General features: G+C 39.5%; 2 protein-coding genes across 11 annotated transcripts in view; one reads left to right on the top strand and one right to left on the bottom strand.

Annotated features, from left to right (window-relative positions):
- Window positions 1–21069, bottom strand: part of MCF2L2 (MCF.2 cell line derived transforming sequence-like 2) — a 183440-nt gene that overhangs the window by 85738 nt on the left and 76633 nt on the right. For all 10 annotated transcript variants that reach the window (XM_061353481.1, XM_061353487.1, XM_061353482.1 and 7 more), the window contains exons 12-15: window positions 20643–20834; window positions 20075–20252; window positions 10407–10510; window positions 6867–6955 (exon numbers count right to left, since the gene is read on the bottom strand). In XM_061353481.1, the coding sequence (XP_061209465.1) occupies window positions 6867–6955; window positions 10407–10510; window positions 20075–20252; window positions 20643–20834 (563 nt within the window). The remainder of the gene's footprint in view (window positions 1–6866; window positions 6956–10406; window positions 10511–20074; window positions 20253–20642; window positions 20835–21069) is intronic.
- Window positions 710–2908, top strand: B3GNT5 (UDP-GlcNAc:betaGal beta-1,3-N-acetylglucosaminyltransferase 5). The gene is made up of 2 exons (XM_061353497.1): window positions 710–913; window positions 1166–2908. The coding sequence occupies exon 2, from the start codon at window positions 1485–1487 to the stop codon at window positions 2607–2609; it is 1125 nt and encodes a 374-aa protein (XP_061209481.1). The 5' UTR covers window positions 710–913; window positions 1166–1484; the 3' UTR covers window positions 2610–2908.

Here is a 21069-nt window from a genome sequence, read left to right as displayed (position 1 = left end):
AATAATGGTACCTTTTGTTCTCTTGCTTTGCAGGGGTTGTGTTTTTGTCTTAGAAGTGCTTAGCTTGTGGGGTGCCATTCTTTTTATGCTGCTAGTCTGACATTTCTTGCCTGACAGGAAGCATGCTCTATTGTTGGGGTTTTACAGGATGAGCAAGTAGCTGCTACTTCAGGCTGTTCTTGTTTATTAGATAGGAGAGACAACTAGCTACAAGAACTGAATTTTACAAAATGTGGGGTGAGAAGGCTGGATTTGGGTGGCTTTTTGTGCTTTGGGTACTTCACTAAGAACTAGCTGGCAGCAGAGATGGCAGTGCTGCATTGTTAACTGTCTGATCTTAATAACTGTGTCTGTGACAGAGGGATGCCTACCTGAAGAGTCTGGCACAGCTTACTGCATAACTGACCTCTGCACTACAGCTCGGGTTACAAACAATCCCTATCTGCTGGCTGCGGTAGTCACACGGCTGCTTCACTCCCACAACCCTGCCTGCGGGGTCGAGGCAGGGGAGCAGTGCCGCGCTGGGCCCTGGGTGCTACCACGGCCGGGACAGCGAGCACCGATACGGGAGAGGAGACGAGACGACGTGCGGGCCGCGCCTTCTCTCAGGGCGGAGCCGGGGAACGGGCGGCCCTGCCCGACCTGGGCCGCACGGCCTGCAGCCAGGCCGGAGCGAGGGCTGCGCGGCTCGGCTCCGTTCTCCTCGGGACCGGGCCCTTCTCGCCGGGTGGGCGGTAGGGGTGAGGGAGGTGAAACTCTGTGGGGGCTCCCAAATGCAGGAGCAGTCCCACATCTCTGCGTGGGTCTTGCTGTCAAATAGGCCACCCAAAGACAACTTGTAAACTAGGTCATTTGTAGGGTGTGCCTTCCGAACTTAGAGGAATGAAAACAAAAAGTTGTCATCTGTTGGTTAGTGGCAGTGGGTTTTTCTAAGAATGAGCTCCTTGTGCAGAACTGAAGCCTCTGTGTCAGGTCCTCCTTCAACAGCCTCCTGCTCTGTGTCACTGACAACCTCTAACGTGCTGCCAGGCTTATTTGTAGGCATGGGTGGTGATGGGTAGTGTCTGAGTAGTCATCTCGGTTCCATGACCAAGCCCAAAATTTGATGTGTTAATGACAGCTCACTAAAACTTTTCTCCTCTCCCACCTCCTTACAGTTGGTAAGGTATTCGTCTTCATGGAGACAAACACATGAGAAGGTCCGATCAGAACAGTGGTGTTCACCTCAAGATGCCCAAAGGGAAAATACTCATCTACAAGTCTCATCTTTCAAAACTGTCTGCATTCTTTCAGTCAAAGAAAAACATTCTTGGACAAAGATGACTTGCGAACAAAGCTGGCTTTGCAAGGATGCTGAATGAAAGACAACATGCCTTACAATGGACACTTATCTTGAAGGGGTGACACTGTGCTCTTAAACTGAAACACAAGCACTGTGAAAACTGATCCTGAACAAGAATAAGGATTATAGAAATTGCATCAGAATGTTTGTTAGTCCCAGAAGAGTCAGAAAATGCCATTTTTTGCAGATATTTGCCACGTGCTTCATACTGTGTCTCATGATTTTTTGGGGACCATTTGATAATCACATTGTGAGCCATATGAAGTCCTATTCATACAGATACCTCATAAATAGCTACCATTTTGTGAATGACAGCCTGTCTATCAACAGGGATAACTTGGACAGAGTGTCAAGCTACCAGTACTTGATCAACCACAGAGGGAAATGTCAGAAGCAGGATGTCCTTCTCCTGTTGTTTGTGAAGACTTCTCCTGAAAACCGTCATCGGAGAGATGCAATTAGACAAACTTGGGGAAATGAGAAGTATGTTCGTTCTAAACTTAATGCCACCATTAAAACTCTCTTTGCTTTGGGACGACCAACAGATCACCTGCTGCTAAGAGAACTTCACCTGGAAGACCAGAAGTACAATGATTTGATTCAGCAAGACTTCCTGGATACTTTTCACAATCTTACTCTTAAATTGCTGTTGCAGTTTAGCTGGGTGAATGCCTACTGTCCTCATGCCAGGTTCATTATGTCTGCAGATGATGATATCTTTATCCATATGCCAAATCTTGTTGCTTATCTCCAAAGTCTAGCACAAATGGGTGTTCAAGATCTCTGGATTGGTCGTGTCCATCGCGGATCCCCTCCCATAAGAGACAAGAGTAGCAAATACTATGTTCCGTATGAAATGTACCAGTGGCCCTCTTATCCTGACTACACAGCAGGAGCTGCGTATGTAATATCAAATGATGTAGCAGCTAAAGTATATGAGGCTTCGTTGACTCTCAATACAAGTCTTTATATAGATGATGTTTTCATGGGTCTCTGTGCCAATAAAATGGGAATTGTACCACAACATCATGTATTTTTTTCTGGGGAAGGAAAGGCTCCATACCATCCCTGCATTTATAATAAAATGATGACATCTCATGGACATGTATATGATCTTCAACAGCTATGGAAGCAGGCTACAGATCCTAAAGTTAAAAAGATCTCTTCGGGAATTTGGGGTAGAATATACTGCAGGATAGTCAATATAATGCTTCTCTGTAAACTATACTATGAGGACACATACCCTTGTTCAGCTGCATTTGCTTAATACTTGAATATCTGTGTTGAAGATTCACTGAGCCAAAACAGAGCAACGACTTTTTAGCTGTTTATTCAAAAGATAAAGAGGTAAAATTCACATGTGAACAGGGTGGGGAGGGAAGATGGTCCTAAATTCTATCCAGAAACTTACTGGAATAGCTCTCCTATTATACTGTAACTTTTTACATTGTAGCCTGGTTTTTCACACTCTTCAAGGGATGCAATTCTGGATTAAATAACTGTAATGGACTTGACTTCTACGCTTTGAAATGCATGGTGAAAATGTGTTACTTTGAACTTGTCAGTAAGTCTTTTGTCAGTAAAGCTGTGTGAACTATGTTTTTGTCAGTAAAGCTATGTGAACTAAGACATATGATAAAAGTCTGCTATAACAAAATGGGATAGACATTTTAAAACCCAAGGAAAGTAGAATTGACTTGATGGATGAAACTTGCAGTAGTTTAAGGCAAAATACTACAAATATTCACCATTTCTCAATGCTTCACAGAAATTAAGTCTAGACCTGGACAATTGACAGTGAGTGCTAGAAGTGAAGACCTGCTACAGTCTTTCTCTCAAAGCTCCCTAAACCTTTGAAATAGGGAAACGGTGTTTGAGTGCCCTCTGACTTGGTTGTTTTAACAAAGGAGTTTCCTTTAGAACTTGAAAAAATAAAAATGAAATATTACTCCATGTAGCTGGTTTTCTAATCTTTCTGCCTTCTGAAAACTGAAGCAGTATATTTAAACAGTCCAATTGTTAATAAGCAAATAAGCTAAATGAGTTTCCTTTTAACAATGCTTCTGTTTTCCAGTATTCATGGTACTAAAAAGTAAGCAGAAGTCCCTCACAATGTTACTTATAGCTAATTTAAAACTGGTAAAAACTTTAAAAGGCGAAATGTCATGCTTGTACTAACAAAGAGAGACAGTATTTTCTGCACAAATTTTGACTTCACAGTGAAGGGGTAAGGAAATGGTGATCCACAGAAATTCAGTACACAAATCAAAATCACCAAAGTATTTCTCCTGGAGTCTTAAGTACAAGATCATCTTTAAAATGTCAGGGTAGTTTGTGTGCACAACCCCCTGTATCTTGAATATGTTTCAATGGTAATATCACCTGCATGAGGAACAGAACACCTGTGTATTGTAAATTGGGCTAGAACTAAGTGATATTCAAACATCAACTATTATAAGTTGTCCTGTGGTGCCATATAAATATTGCAGAGACCCAAAGCTCTAGCATGTCTGCAGTCTTTTCTTGTATAGCTCACTAATGGTGTTTTCACGGACTTTCAGAATAGGTATTTTAGCTGTTAATTGCCAAACCTGTGGTAGCTGTTCCTGGAGTAGACACAGCTCACACACAAGGTATAGTCAGATACTGCTTGTGAACTGATTTATTTGATGGGAACAAGTTTTAGTGGGGAGCTACTTCTGAATGCTTGACTGAGTCAAGTTTATCAGCAGAGCAATAATGCAAAAGCTGACAAATTATCAAGCCTTTGTTCGAAACATATGAATTACAGAAGCAATACTACTTGCTTTTGGTCTAAGACTAGCCTTTTTTTTCTGCCTGAAGTTTCTCACTGTGTGCATTACTGATCTGTGTCTTCTGAGTTTACCATTGAACAGCTATAAGCTACCTGGCAGCTTTAAGCTGCAAGTAGCAAACTTTGTTAAATGATCGCTACTGTTCTTGGAGATGCACTGCAGGTTTTAATGGTTTGAAAAGCTAATGGTACATGTTAGCACAGACAGAATCCAGGATTGAGCTTGCTGACTGTTCTCTAGGCTGCTCTTTCAGATGAATGGTAGGTAGCTATTGGAATGAAGTGAAATATGTAACTTTCTATAAATGGTTTTCCAGAAGGAAAAGAATAAGAATCCTAACTGGACCCAAATATCGGGTATATAAAGAGCCCAGAGATAGATCATCAGTGTTGGAATGACTGAAGAATTTAACAGCTGTGCTTCAGAAAGATCAAATCCAGCTCCTGTTCTTACCTAAACAGATTGATTACAGTGCTAAAAAAAACACCAAACAAACAAAACCCAAAACACCGAAACCCACACTCAAGAACAACCACCCAAAGACAACCCTAGATATATATAACCTGTGGGCTTATAGAGAATTAAATCCACATATAGAAAAAGTAGTATTCTGTACTGAAGGAAAGCTGCTTCATCAGATCTCTGACCTGTTGTGAGCCATTTAAATTAAGCTGCACAGCAAAATGCCCTGCTAGAAAAGCCACCCTGTTCAATGTATGGAAAGAGGGTCTTCATATGCAGTATTGCAACTAAAATGGTCTATTAAGACTACATTCTTTTCCAGCATAACTATGTGTTGGTATTTATTGTTTTCATTCACACAGGCAAAGGTGAAGTAAGTTTTAAGTAGCTTAAATTTGACTAATGTTGTTTGCCATTATGTGAAAGTTCCTTTTGACCATTGAAATACTTCAGTTTACAGCTGGTTTGACTTTTAAGTTGCTTCTTAATCTTAAAAGAGCCTTGATGTTTGTAGTATGCATTTTTCTTTCCTGCAGTGAAAAGAAGTTTCTTGCTGAATAAAAAAGAAAGTATGAAGGCACTCCTTTTCAAAAAATGGAGATGCTAGAAAACTTCTTATTTTCTGGTTCTAAACTTTGACTTAAGATTTGTAAACCTTTATCTGGAACCTTTTCTAACAATAGTCTTGGTGCTCCAGTGCAGGGCTGTCAGGTTTTACTTCTGCAAATAAAACTGTATCAGCCTGAATGGTCACTCCTCATTGAGTTTGACATTGTTGCACAGCATATTTAATGCTATTTTTTTTACCTGTTTGTTTGGTTTGCATCAGTTTCCCTTTGATATTAATAATTTTTATACAAAATAGTCAATATTTATTCTTAGACTTTGCTCTGTACCACAAAAAGACAATTGTTTTGTAAAACTTGTTTTGAATAAACAGACATTTCTTTTAAAGAACAAAACAACAAAACAAAGGTAAATATCTGGTTGCTTCCTTTGTAACTGACAGGCTTACCTCTGATGTGCTGAAATGATATTCTGAGATCCCTCTTGTTAGAGGATTTCAAACTGCTTTCCCCCCTCCTTTCCCCTGCTTGCTTTCTATTTTGCCTTGAGTCAAACCTTTTGTAGAACAAAAGGTGATGTGTTCTTGAGAAAAGAGACCAGCTCAAAAAATTGTTTACCAAGTTGCTATGTCTAAAGTTGTGTAAAACCTCCAGATATTAGAAGCTTTACTTGTTAATATTAACTCCAAAGTTGTATGTTCTCTTCCTGTAATCATTCCTCAAGAGATGTGTATCTATCTAAGTAACTTCTATTTCAGATCACACTTTGCACCTTTTGAAAACTAGCTGATGGTTTGGAGACCAGTCATAGTATTTTCATAGGGTGCAATTAAATTCAGATAGTAATAAGTTGCATTTTTGTATGTGCCTGCAATTTGTCTAGCACAATAGATAAGCTACTGTTTTTAGAAATGTAGTCTTTTACATCAAGTAATTTCAGCGTATACCTGTGTGAGAGAGAGGCATAAGTATAAACTATCTAAATCATACTGAAGAAGAGAACAAAGGAAGTTATGTCAGTGAGGATTGTGGGTTTTGGCTTGTTGCAGGGCGGGTTTATTGTGGGGTTTTTTTTGGTGTGGTTCTTACTTAATTGTTCCCTTTGGCCTAGAAACAGTGCAGTTCAACAAAATTAAACTGGGTTTGCTTGGTACTTTCTGTTAAACTAAATGACTTAACTATTTGGTGTTTTAGAATACATCATTAATAATCTTTTTGTCAAGACTTTGCAGAAAGGGAGAAAAGATTATTGGTTGCATTTAATGAAAAGAGAAGCTTCTCAAAAGCATATAGTCAAAACATGAATATCCTGAACACAGTGAGATTAATATGGCTTTTTTTGGTAAATACATGCAAGGTTTATTCTAATGACTTCTCATGTCATGTAATTAATGCTTCCAAGAAAACCAACAACAAAAAAAACAACAAACAAACAAACAAAAAAACCCACAAAAAAAACCACAACCAGAAACCCCAACTAAACCACTAACCCCAAACAAAAGATAAATCTTGCTTGCTTTTCCAGCTTGATAGACTGTGTATAAATGTATGTCTATAAGCATTTCAGGGTTCTGATTATATCTAAATAGTAAACTTAAATCATATAAAATGTACTATAAATGCAGTCATTTGCACTCTTAAGAACAACAAAAAGATACTGGTTCACATGTACAGCCTTACCTCCTTCTTGTTGACAAGTTCTCATCACTTTCACTCATCACAAGGACTCTGCTAGATCCTCCTTGGCTGGCTTCATGCATCACTTCAATCTGAATAAAAAAGGACAAGTAAAACTGAAAATACTTAATTACTGATGCTGCTACTTACAGAATTTTTAACTTTTTAAAATAATAAAACCAGATCCTACCTAGTCTAGTAAGTCACTGGACAAGTTAAAATAATTCTAGATGTGTAGGTTGTAAATCAAGACTACTTCCTTTACATTTTTCCGCTTTCTTGCTCAGTATTGGTATGGGAGGCATTCTTGACCCCAGGCAGTGTCTTTATGCTCTTTTGCCACAGAAGGTGCATTATCTCCTAATGTAGATAACTGCAGACATAACTGTTCCTTAGACTCTGAAATACTGTGGGTTTTTGTTTCCTGCCTGAAGCCAGCCCAAAGACTTCATGTTTTCAGAGGTCTTTGTACAGTACCATCTGAAGAAGCACAGGGAAACTGTCTTGTGCCTCTGAGAAGTGCCTTTGTACTAGCAGCAGTATTATGTAAGCACATATGCACTCAAATACTGCGCACATTATACATTTGCAAGGGTTGTCCCCAGGTTGAAAGGGACTGAAGAATTTTACATAATATTTCGAGAAACATTAACCTTCTTCCTTGTCCAGTCTTGCAAAGTTGGATCATTTCAAGCGTGCTTCAGGCAAGTTTTAAGCAGGCTTTTCCTCTTTCTGCCTGCGGCTTTAAAAGTACCAAGCACTACTGGGCTTACCCAAAGGCCGTCTCTTCAAGTTCAGTGAAACAACTCAGTAGCTGTGTTTGCAGTTAATCCAAGACAATATCTAAACTCCAGCAGAGTCTTTTAGGTTCCTGAGCACTTTCATTTTTAAAGGCTGATTCTGGAGGGGGAAAAAGCAACGGCCTGTCTTATGGGCTATGTAGCCAAATTCATCAGCTGGTTGGTGATGGTGGAATCCATTAATAAACTATACTCACAAGAACTAGTGTCAGAAGTAAAATACAAACAAATTCTGTACCAACAGTGGGAGGGAAGGAGAGTGTGAATATATTTGCATTGTAGTCTTGTAAAGTAGATTTAAAAATGAATGAATGGATGTTTTTATAAAGCCTGTACCAGGTTGTTGCATATACCTAACTCTGTGGAAGGAATGCAGCTGATCACCTGCATTACTGATGAGAGTAAGACTGACTGATTCAATAGTCACTTTATATGAGTTTAGATAAAGGTGAGAGCACCAGTATGATGGTGGTGATAACTAGATTTTATTTTGTGCTTATTAGTGAAGCTGTAAGGCTGTTTTGGCCATTTCAGAAAATGAACTGAATTTAATTATTGCTTTTCACCTTTGGACAATAAAGGTCAAGTGTGTCAGCAAGTCAGGGGTATGAATAATAGAAGAGTCGGGTTGAAGTAGCTTGCATTATATCACAAGTTTAATAGAATTGTGCCAGGTAGACACTTGATACATTTTTAGCTTTTTATGCTTCAGGTTAACACTATTCCTCCCCTTCTCCCTCCTGAATATTTCCATCCTCCCAGAAAATAAAAACAATAAACTAAAAAACCCCCAAAACAACTAATTCTAATCCTGTTAGTGCAGAAATCACATATAGATCAGATCAAACCATTTCTTTTATATTTAAAGCAAAGTAGCGCTTTCATGTGTGGCTGTTACTGGTGTAAGAAGTGCCAAGGTATGAGTCTTGTTCTGTGGATTACTCATTAAAAATCAGAAAGTCCGAAATGTTTTCTTTAAGAATATCTTCATTAATAGTGGGCTAAAGTGGAAACCACCCAGGGAACTTTCATCATAAAATGTGATCTCTGTTACTGGATATGCTCTCTTACAGAGGTCACCTGTAAAAACCACCTTTAAAATAACTAATGACCTATGAAAAAGTTAACAACTGCAACTGCAGGGTCTAATGTGTCATCTCGTTTCCCTGGGATCTAACTTATTTTAGGTTGGGAAATTTCCCCAGAGATATATTGACAAAGCTTATTCCCTTCCTCTTCTTCTTCCCCCAAACTGCTGAACAGTATAAAAAAGGATACTTGCTGTTATCACCCTTTCATGAGGCAGTCAAGATCTGATCAAGATCATACATCTCTCCCATACTACCCACGTTCTTTTGCTATTATTTTTGAACATTAGTTGTATTGTTTCCCTCAACACATTCATATTTTTCTTCTTCAAAACATACCTTAAATAGCATTTTTTTACTATTCTAATGATATGCTGCCCTAAAGAGCTAATAACATATGAATCTCAATGAAGGGAAGATGCAAGAACATTATTTCCAAAGTTATTATTTAAAAGGTTGTAAGTGAATGGCATTGAATATGATTTGATTTCTGTCTTCAGAAAACTTTTAACTCAAGGGGATAGCGGCAAAGCTACATAACACTTGTGCATAGAAATATAATGTCAGTGATACTCCTGTATCTTAAAGGTACATTTAACATATCTGGATTTAGGCCATGTACATAAACCAAGGGAAAATGTGAGTTTCTCTGGAAAGAAAGGGAGACCTGATCACCCAGGACATGGAGAAGGCTGAGGTATACAATGAACTTTTTGCTTTGGTCTTCACCAGCAAGAGCTCCAGCCACACTGCCCAAATCACAAGGCTGGGAGTGGGATAATGAAAAAAACCCTGCTGTAGAAGATCAGGTTTGAGAACATCTAAGGAATCTGAAGGTGCACAAGTCTATGGGACCAGATGGGATATATCCATGGGTCCTGAGGGAACTAGTGGATGCATTTGCCAAGCCATTCTTTATCATATTTGAGAAGTCATGGCAGTACAATGAAGTTCCTGCTGACTGGGAAAAGGGAAATATAACCTCCATTTTTAAAAAGGGAAACAAGGAAGACCCAGGGAACTACAGGGCAGTCAGTCTCTCCTCAGTGCCTGGTAAGGCCGTGGAGCAGATAATTCTGGAAACTATACTAAGGCACAGGGACAAAAAGGGGGTGATTGGTGACAGACAACATGGCTTCACTAAGGGCAAATCATGCCTTAACATATTTGGTGACCTTCTGTGATGGGGCTGTGGCACTGGTGGATAAGGGAAGAGCAACTGACATAATCTGCCTGGACCTATTCAAGGCTTTTGACACTGCCCCACGTAACATCCTTGTCTCTAAACTGGAAAGGCATGGATTTGATGGATAGACCACTTGGTAAATAAGGAATTGCCTGGATGGTCACATGAAAGAGTTGTGGTCAATGGCTCAAAGCCCAAGTGGAGATCAGTGATGAGTGGTATTCTTCAGGGGTTGGTACTGGACTAGTGCTGTTTAACACTTTTGTTGGTGACATGGACAGTGGGACTGAGTGCACCCTCAGCAAGTTTGCTGACAACACCAAGCTGTGTAGTGCAGTCTACATACTGGGGGAAAGGATGCCATGCAGAGGGAACTTGAGAGGCTGGAGAAGTGGTCCAGTGCAAACCTTGTCAACAAGGCCAAGTTCTCTCGTGATACGGGATGTACACAAAACACAGATCCTCCCACCTTAATTCCACCTTTAGTCTTCTTAATGTTTTTCTTTTTTGATAACTCTACTTCAGATATGGTCTTTGGAGGGCAGGAAATTTCTGTGGACCTCCTGTTGGTAGCTGAAAGAGTCAAAAAAAAGAAAAGTAACATTAGAAAATGTATGCTAAGGTTTGAAATCCAACTTCCTAATAAAAACTATAAGCAAAGATCCTGTCACATTAGTGGCAACTGAAACCCAGCTTAGAGAACTGACTTGTGGCTGGACTGGTGACAGATCAGCCAGCACAAGAGATGAGCTTCATTGTTTGGTGTTCCATTGTGTCTCAAATTGACACCTAAAAATTTACACTGTAGTGACACCTTTGGTTTGGCTTTCTCCCTGGCAGCCAACTTTAGGGCAGCACAGGTAAATGTTAGCCAGCTGTATCAACTGCTGGGTAATTTTCACTTGCAGTTTTTCAGCTCAGGTGGTGCTGTATGTGTGGGTTTCCAAAGCAAGGAAATTTTGGTTCTGGTAATGGTTTGCTAATGTCAGATTACAAAGGACTGTTGTCTGTAAGGTTTCATCACCTGAACGAGTCTGGAAAGCATAATCATACAGGTGTTCAGCAAATCACTGTGATGATGTATGTAATGCCAGTGAATCAGAGGAAATTGCTTCAGTATATGCTCTGTTATGTCAGGTTTGTTTGGCCTTGCAGCCTCAGTAAACCACAGTTGACAGGAGGCATTGAGAGTCTTGGTGGTCTCTAATAAGTTTTTCTTCTCTGTGAGAAGCTAAGACATGCAATAAAAAGATGCAGACATCTTTGAATGAGGAGGTCACAGTATCAAAAGATTAATGTAGGAGAGGACTGAATACTTTTTTTTAAAGAAACTCAGCAAATTTTCAAGTGCTCCTGTCATTAAATTATTTTTTAATGTAGCAAAAACGAAAAAAAGCATAGAAACACACTAAATTATATGCAGGTAAAAAGACAACATATCAGTTTCATAGGCAATAAAATAAAAGCTGATGTTTCTTCTACCCGATATCTTTTCAACCACCTTACTGTGAAGCTGTGAGGAGAATTCAGTAAAACAGCTTCTCCCCAGCTCTCCCCTAAATCTTCCTGGTTTTATCGCCTGCTGAATGACATGAGAACTTGGCAAGGTCCATTTTATGCCTATTACTTCCTTACAATGACTCCATATTAGAAAGTTTCTTCAACAGAACAGCAAAGTCTGGCAGCTACCAGCAGCTATAATCAACCACTAGAAAATTCTTATGGTTCCCAGGACTGAGCTGAAATGCAAATGTTGACTCCTTGGTTCTTCCATCACTCTCTTTCAGAATATACAGCAGGGGATTTGTTTTGATTCTGAGCACTACTTTCAACAGATGCCTTTTTCCCATCTTCAAGAAAGCTTTTCACAAAGTAGTAATTGTTCCCTCAAAGGTACTGTTATTTCACCCCAAAAGTGGTGTACTGATATTTTGAAGCCAAGGGGGGGTAAAGCAACATGCAGTGAATATAAGCTCTTTACTTATTGTCAAAGCTCTTCATACCTTTCTAATCTGCAGGAAGGATGATTTCTACTGCTGACAAAACCAGAATATTTGATCATCAACTCATTGATAAATTTTCAAACAGGCCCTTTTATGGTTTTTTTTCCATGAATACCTGAGTAAAGTGGTTACAAGAGTCAGCAAATGCTTCCATACTAATGCATACTGAAGATTCTGTTTAGCCTTAAATTCTCATCTACTGCTGTCTTGACAAGATGCAGGCTGTGATCATACCTATCACACTGAACAATATTGTCTCTTGTAGCCTCTCCCAACTATACTGTATTTATACATTGAAAAAAACAGCATTAAAAAATAATCTAAGACTCGATCACAAAAATTGTGATTCAATTAAGGAAACAAAAATATTGTTTCATACTCCCCCCGCATGCTTACAAGGCACTTCCAAATACACTGGTTATTCTGCCATTGTCCAGTTACTGTATCTAAATCTGAGTTCAGCCCATTAGATTGTTCTACAAAGCTAATTCCAAAGTTTTATATATAGGGGATGTGTTATTAAAAGGAATGGAAGCAAAGAAAGTAACTTCAGGAAACCCAAGAACTTCTTTTTAGAACAGCATAGTCAGCAATACCAAGTTGTTTGACCTATCCATTAATCAGAAAACTTTCTAGCTTGAAGGGATGGTTGATACTGGTATGAAAATTCTGACTAAAAGAAGTCAGCAGAAAACATGGAAATTAAAGTTAGGACTTTGATGCCTGGATCGCAACTTGCAAACACAGGAAAGAGAGCACTGGGCAGTTTAAGAGAAAGATGACAGGTTCATAAAAAGCCTAAGTGCAGATGCTCACTGATCCATCAGCAAATTATGCAGATCAGTTTACCACTTTAGTCTTGGCTTCATCAGCATGACACTTTTCAGAAAGAAGGAAGCAGATAGATGCAACTACTTCTATTTCAGGGGTGAATTTGAGACAGATTGCCACAGCAACTTTCCTCTTCCAATGAGACCCAGAAATGAATTGAAAACAGGAAGTAATTTGGTTTTGGTTATGCTCCAGAGTATTTCTGAGTTATTGACTGGTCCTGCATGTCACTACATTTACGTACTTTCTGAAGCACTTTAGAAAGAAACAGCCCAAATACCTGCCAATTATGGTTGGACTAATTACTGTGAAATGTTTTGTTAGGGAAACTCCCTTACAAAATTCAGTACAGTTGGCCGTTTCAAGGTCATTATTGTACTGTACTGTCGAGGAAGCTCAGAGTTACAGTGTTCAACTGCCTACTGAAAGAACAAAGGCTCAGGAACAAAGGAAAATGATATCTATAAGCAATCTAAGGCCTGCATAGTTTCAAGGTTGTTTCAGCCTATTGTTTCACAGTACTCCACTGGATAATGAGTAATGAAGATTTCATTTTGAATTCATTAATATTTTAAATTGCTTGATGCTGCTTTTAAAGCAAACGTTGTTAAAGGGTATTGTATGCAGAAGTAAACTTTTTATTGCAAAGATATTTCCAAGAAAGCAGGGTTTGGGTCTATCACTTGCATGCACCTGGAGCACCACTGGGCTTTTTCTATGGGGCTTTAGTACTGCTTACTGGTTTTCTATGAGCAAGTTGCATGATAAATACAGAATTACTGTTTTATTACCTAGCCCACAACACATGGTAATGTGGGTTGTACTGTCCGTAATGGTGCTAGAAAAGGATGTAGACTCATGTGCTCACTGATGCTTTGCAGCCTCTCCACCACTCCAGGACTGAGAAAAATTTAGTGAGGGCAATGTGCTGTGCTGCTTGTGAGGAAAGGCTGTGGTTTCACCAATTTCCCCACTCTGATCCTCCATGGCAGGGTACTGGCACCATCTCTCACAGTGGGGGCTGCATCACACAATGATGCACAAACAGAACTCTGTGCAGGTTGCAGGTGCTCAGAGGCAGTTGGATTAGGCCATTTGGGTAACTAGTCTCAGGTTTGTTCCTGCTAGAGTAAACGTAACTCATTAGCTAGCAAGAGACAGACTCTGTAGTCAAGAGTTACGACACACACCTAGCGCTTGTAAGACCTTCAAAGGCCCCCTTAAATAAATATCATGCTTTACATTTAGGTCTTGCTTGAATTTCCCAACCACATGCTTCCCCATCTGTTTTCTGTGGAAGAGTTTATGCATTCTTACTAATCACCTGCAGCAGAGTCAAACTCCTTTTAAGAACAGGCATGCAAACACCTAATCTGCTAAAGTGTCTATTGGGGCTTGCAGCTCACATGGTCTCACAGGAAGATGAGTTTGAAGATAATGGCTTAAGAGTCGTTTTGAATGCTGGAGATGACAAAACAGCTTGCTTAGACAAGTAGAGCATCTAAGGTTTATAATTTAATGGCTTAATACAGAAAGTCTTTTCCATTCTTAGGCAATATAATCTATACTTCTTCTCTCTAGCAAAACTGTCTTCAAGCTCCCTGAACATCTGCCCGTATAAGAAGCATGGAGCAAGACCCCTGTATGTGGAGTATTATTCTGCAGGGAGACATACTACTTGGTTTCCTCACACTTGTCTGAGTGTGATAGCAGCTCTACAGCCATAAAAATGAAAGCATATTTTCTCTACTTCATTTATAGAAATATTTTGAACTACAGAAACTGGTGGTTTCCCGAAACCGTTAATGAAAACCACATGCACCATCTTTTCTGAGTCAGCTAATCCTCCTCAGCCTCACTTCTCCTGCACACATCCCCAGACTCTGCAAGACGTTCCTCTTTTATTCTCTATCCAGATGTTACTAGTTAGTGAGTGTTATGCACTAGTGACTGTGAGGAATGCTGGAATGGTTCCAATGAGCAGTTGTACACATTTAACTGAGATGAAACCACTTTGAATTCTATTATTTAAAGAACTGAAAAGCTTCCCGCTGTGTCTCCCCCTATGCATTTCATGTTCCAAGTTGGCTTTCTAAGATGGTTGTAGGGCAAGTCATGGAATGGACTTTGCATGTGCAATGTGCTCACAGAAATCTTGACATCTCTGCTCCTGTATTTCATATTTATGTTGCACACAAAGAAATCCCTAGGTTAGTATTTTATAGCATTTAGAAGACAGGAGATGCCAGAAGCTCAGCTACAGGTGCAACCTTAATTTTGCCCCTTTGCTGCTAATGCATCTTGGTTCACACCCCTATAAGAAACCTTCCCTCATTTAGTGCCTGGAGTCAAAACCACTTAATTCATGAGCAGCTATTCACAATTTTGATTTATCTGTGTTTCCTCAGCTGGGGTCTAAAGCTTTTCTATCCATATGCTATTTCAATCCATGCTATGAATTTAATTGTATTTTTTCTAATAGTTGTTTTTACAACTCAAGTGCCTTGTAAATATTTACTGAGCTGTTCTCACAACACTTCTCAGAGGTAACAGGCTGTTATCAAGCCCACTGGGTTCCACAGATAAAGATCAAAAGAGAATACACTACTTTGGGAGACCAACTTGACATTTTTAGATCTGAATTTTCACATTACTGAGTACTGTATGCCACTTCATATATTGAAGAGAACATGCCCTACCCAGTAATTCTGATTTCAGTCTTTCACCGCTCTTTCATTGTAGATTTCTTCATATAGGTGCACAAGCTGTTAAAAAAAACCCCACAACCCTGCAAAATTGCACTAAGTTGAATCACATTAACACCCATACGGACTTTTAACAGGATTGAAACTTTTACACCTACAGCATCAGCTTCTCTTTCCCATGTCCCCAAGAATAAAAGCAGCAGTAAGTAGTCAGTGTCAGAGAAAACCCCAGAACAGTTGAAACCCATCTGAACTTCATACAGCTCTCCCCGTCCTCCCAACCTCTGCCCACACACTTCTGCCTCCTTTTGGTGTCAGCACTGCTGTTCATGGAACCGGATGATGAGGAGCTGAACTAGCCAAAACAAAACACCCATCCATCCCCGGTGGCAGTTTTCAGTTTCCTCCTTTGTTCCCACTAGTTATGTGACCATAAGTTCCAAGAGAGAGCAGAGTTACACACTGCTGTGTTGGGTAAAGAAGGGGGAAGAGAAGGAGACTGACAGCATTGCATTAAGAAAGGCTTAAGCTGCCACAAGATCATACAGTAAGGAAACTAGCAGTGCAGGGATAAGAAACATATTTTGTATCTGTGATCCAAAGATTTTTGCTGACAACAAAGGAAATGAGACTATAGGAGCTAAACTGTAGCAGGTTCATATATAATGAACATGTATGCACCTTTTTTGTCTTCTTTTTCCTCCAAGTGCATATAATTCTGCCACATCTGAGTACTTTAGGAAGAGACGAAACTATTTTGTAGTGCTACATTCCAGCTCTCACCAAAGATAACTAAAGGGAGACTATTTTCCTAGCCTTGTTCACTGAGATGGCCAAATATTTTCTACTTAAGTTTTCCAAGGAAGCGTCAGGCTGAAGAAGATAGCCTTTGGGAAAGTTTCATTTCAAAGAGTTAGAGTTTGGGAGAATTACAAGCAAATTAAAATAGAAAAATGCTAACTACAGTCATCCCTAATAGTTTGTACTATCTTTTACAGTTCTGTGGCTTATCCCACTGTGCCTAACAGCCTGTGGGCAATACTAGCCTGCATGGTTTGACTTTGTGGACCTATCCCAATTCACTCCAGTTAAGGAGTTTTGTACAGAAACACAGACCACAAATATGTAGTAAAATCATCAAAAGTGATACCCTCAGAAGTGAACTAGAGCAAAGGAATTTCTCCATTTAGTGACACTTCTTTTCTCTCAACTTATACATGGATCAATTTAGCTTTCAAGCTGCTTCCATTGGGAATAAAAAGAGTTCTCCTTGAAATAAGATGCCATACTAATCAAATATTTTCTAGGCATTTATTATAAAAGAGTAAGCAGAGGATTTTCTGGGTTGATCTGTGAATAATTAAGCAGATTCTCACAGCTAAAATGTGCACCAAGTCTAGCTGCCATAGACTTTTGAGCATCATAAAGAATGGTCTGGTTTGGAAAGGACCTTAAGGTCACCTAGTTTCAACCGTTATAATCCCAGTATCAGTTTTTCAGTGCTGAACAGACCCATCCCCACAAAACTTACAAGTTCATTTGTGAAACCAAAAGCTTTAAGAAAAATTAAGAAAAATGCTTCAGAATTTCCAGATCCACAGAAAAGCATCAGGTGAGGTAGAGATTACAGTTCAGCTCTGAGCTGCCTTTCTAGGTCTTCTCTAAGCTAAGACTTTGCAAAGAATCACTAGAGACTATTAAGGACATACGAAACTGTCACAGTCATTTCTCTGACAGAATATGCCCTTTCACTCATACATGATACCAGCTCTGCCTGTATGCACATATTCCATGTAAAATAAAGAGTCTCACAGTTACAATAACAGAGTATTTCATGCCTGAACCTTCACACGTTAATATTTTTTTCCATTATCACCCTGAATTGGACTGAATTTCCCATACCACTCCTTATTAGGGAAATGCATAGTCAGCAAGTCAAAACAAAACAAAACAAAACAAAACCCAACAAAAAATCTATTTTGGAATGAAAGTAACTTCTTTTTTCCCTTGCACAGACAACCACTGCAATGCTGCCATGGTATCATCGGCTGCCTGGGGACAAAAGCCTTTCTTTCTGGCCTTCTATTTCTGTTTACCACTTTTTATTGCTTTTGCCTGTCTTTGTATTTACACAGCCTAGGAATATGGTATTTTATTTTGCCATAATCTATTTTGCAAACTTTTAGAAATGTTCAGGTAATAAATAGTAACATGTTACAATATCTATTTTAAGACAGTGCTCTTAGCCTCTCTCATTTTTCCAAGATGGTGTTCAGTAAATTCTCTTCATAAATAAATGCTGATACTGCATTGATCCTGTGAATGTGAAGGGAGGGCACAAAGGAATGTCCAAGAGAGGGTAGCTTCAAGAAAAGCAGAATTTTACAGCCTCATTTTCAAGTCCTGGAATAGAACTCAGTGCCCTTGTTTCTATTCTCAGCTACATTTCAGACTCAGACTGCGAAACCCCTTGGTAAATCACTCAGTTTATCTCTGCTTCAGTTTTCTTCCAGAGGAAAAGATGTTAAAATACTTACCACCAGTAATTGCCAAGAGTTTTGTCATTCTGAGGAAAAGGGGACTTAGGAAACTTAAAGTATGTAGTGGACAATTTGGATAGTACCCAAAGGATGCCATTACACAGAATATGTTGATATACATGTACTGTTCACGGCAGCTGAAGTAACTGGGGTGCTGTTTTTTTTTCTTTTTGTACGGAATACTCTAGGTCAACCATCTTCAGCCACAAAGAATCTGAACGAGATGCTACAGTCTACTTACCAATGTCTAAACAGGACTGGGTTGCACTTTGTTTCTCCTCAGAGAACAACTGGAGTAACATTTTAAAGTAAGTAAGTTTAAACTACCTAGTAATTTGCAACAGGATATCAGAGGCTAATCCTTGCCACACAATTATCCTGTATTATGTGTGTAACACTGAACTATACTCCAAGGGTCAAAGCAACAGATCATCTTATGATTTTCTGTGAAAGAGCTCATAGTACAGGGTTGGCTGTATGAGTGAGAATCAAAACTTAAAGCATTATCATTTATATAGTAGTGACTATTCTTTAAGGTTCTATCTATACCAAAAGTTTAATTAAAAAAATCTGCATGTGCTCTAGAATGACAAGAAAGAAGTTCAAGAAACACAAGAGACTGCATGTATACACAAAACCACAAGACTAGCATTTAGGCTGGAGATGCAGTTTCACAACAGGTGAAAGCCATTCTGTACTACCACTAGCAGGGACTAGCTAGTTCTGATCTACTGACCACCTAACCCCATTTTTCTGCAACTTCTTTTGCTTCAGCAGTAGTGCCCATGTAGTGACAATCTGATCAGTTTTGAAATTAGTTACACTTTGAGCAGGATGATTGGGTTATGTGACCTCCGGGGCTCCCTGGATTTTTGTAATTCATGCAATGGAAAACTACTACATCGAGTTTTCAAAGTAAATCACAACTCATACAGCTAATTGCCAACAACAGTGCAAAAGGGGAACATATTACTGGAGGATGTGCAGGTAGCAGAGCATGAACTCTTCAAAGGAAATGTCCTCTCAGCTTGCCTTAAGCCAACAGCAAAGCTGAAGCTTGAGGTAGTAACTTTATGTTAAAAACACAGAGTTTAGAGGGAAAATGTACAGATGTCAAATTGGCTTAGTAACTGGAAGAATTTTTTTTTTTTCCTGGGTAAGAAAGGATGAGTGTTGGGCAGCAGAGGAGAACAACAGGGACATTTGTATGACCTTGTGATAGCATGCCTAGAAAGCAAAATGGTCAGGCTACTGGCTGTCCTAATCTTCCTGCTGAGAAAGCAAAGTTGATTGTATGCTCTTCATGCAAATTAGCTTTTTCCAAAGCTTGTTGCTGAAGGTGCCCCTTTCAAAAAGCCCTGTGTTTCCCTTTTTTAATTTTTTGTAAGCATCTCTGCTGAAAAGGGTCAACCCCTTCTTGTTACTACTGAAAAGATGCACCGTTTCCAATTAGTTTCACCTATGTTCTTTTTGCAGAAAATAGCTATCTTGGTTAAAGGTATATGCTAAGCTTAAGTTAGGAACTTTGAGTAAATTCCAAACAGAAGAAACATTCAACTTCTTTAGTTAGTAGAGGACAACACTAGGAAGTGAATAAACAGTTGGGGGGGGCGGGGGGGGCGGGAAGTTGCACCGATATGTCATTGTCACTAATGAACCCTTAACTTTTGCAAGTATCTGATTGAAGCTTGAAGGATTGTGACCCTTTAAAGCCAAATATTCATATTACAGTATATGCAATGTAAAATTGGTTAGTGCTTAGCACAATTTTTGTTGTTTGTTTGGATTTTCAAGAATTAGCTGTATTAAGACACACTGAGAAACAGTATGGAAGTGTACCCTGTGAATCAGACCTAAGAGGAGAAGGCTGATTTTTTTTTTTATTCACCCTTGTTAGTATGTTTGCAGTTACAGATATTTCACATTCATTTTTAACAGTGAGCCGACAATGCTGACACTGAACATCATATGCAAGTCTTCATTCTGATAACAAAACTCAAACATGATCATGTGGAGACAACATTGGTGTGTATCTGAAAGCAGCTGTTCATGACCTACCTACTCCTGCTGGTCTGGTAATCTTTGGTGATGCTCTCTTTGGGGAAGACTCAGGATGTGGGGCAACAGGTTGTACTGGCCGCGTCTGTTTGGCTGCCAGCTTCTTCAGACTTACTTGCCTTTTGTCAAACATTTCTTGTACATCTTCTAGTTTTTGTAGAATTCTTTGGGCATTGGCCTAGGCAGAGAAAAGGCAAACAACGCATGGTTGTGCTGGACTGAGCAAGTTAAGGAAGGACTTCTGTTACCCAGACTCAAACTAGAGGTGAATATCATACTGTGCTGCTGTTTAATGCAACCTAGCCCATGCATTCTGCACAGATCTTCATCTTGTCACTGAGTAGGACATGATGACTCATGCAGTCTTTCTAGCACTACTCTGAACAAAATCACACGTATTTGACAACTGCTCATCTGAGTAAAACTTACTGCCCCAAGTTCTCACCTCTGTGCCCTTTTAGTGTAGGAAAAGAGGCATATTTGAACAAACTTAAATATACAGGCCAGTACACACTACCCAGTACAAGGCAACTGGTAATTCTGAAGTTCTAAGTTAGAGGGGGTTTACCTTTATTTCAGGGGTGAGGATCATCTCAAACTGATTGTAGAACTCCTTCGGGTTAGACAGCTGGTGTTCCTTAGCTGTTACCAAGAACTTTTCAATTTCAACGAGTGCAGTTTCAGCTCCCTCTTGTGACTGGCACTTGTCCACAGCTTGGGAAGCTAAGAGGTAGATTCCAGCTTCACACCATTGGCTTGCCTTTAGAGAAAAATGGGGTAAGAAGGACTCCATTGTCACTGACAGACCATGTTGTGAAGTGCTGCTTCTACTCCACAAAATATGGATTTGCCCTAAAGTCACTAAAGGGAATCAGTATTCCTTAATAGCACCCAACGGTTGCTGGCCACAAGTCACCCAGCCTAGATATGTAGAACAATAGCAAGTTCAGTTCAGCTCTTATGGGTTAGATGATCCAGTAATGTGTAAAATAATA

Source organism: Neopsephotus bourkii, unplaced genomic scaffold (genome assembly GCF_033783945.1).
Source record: "Neopsephotus bourkii isolate Nb327-2 ecotype Australia unplaced genomic scaffold, CSIRO-AGI_Nbou_v1 NB_678, whole genome shotgun sequence".
In the NCBI taxonomy this organism is placed as follows: domain Eukaryota; kingdom Metazoa; phylum Chordata; class Aves; order Psittaciformes; family Psittacidae; genus Neopsephotus; species Neopsephotus bourkii.
The sequence above is the reverse complement of the archived record's forward strand: the minus strand, read 5'-3'. Positions and strand labels throughout refer to the sequence as shown.

Coding starts and splice junctions, on each gene's coding strand:
- B3GNT5 (XM_061353497.1), top strand. CDS start 1,485: ATGTTTGTTAGTCCCAGAAGAGTCAGAAAATGCCATTTTTTGCAGATA.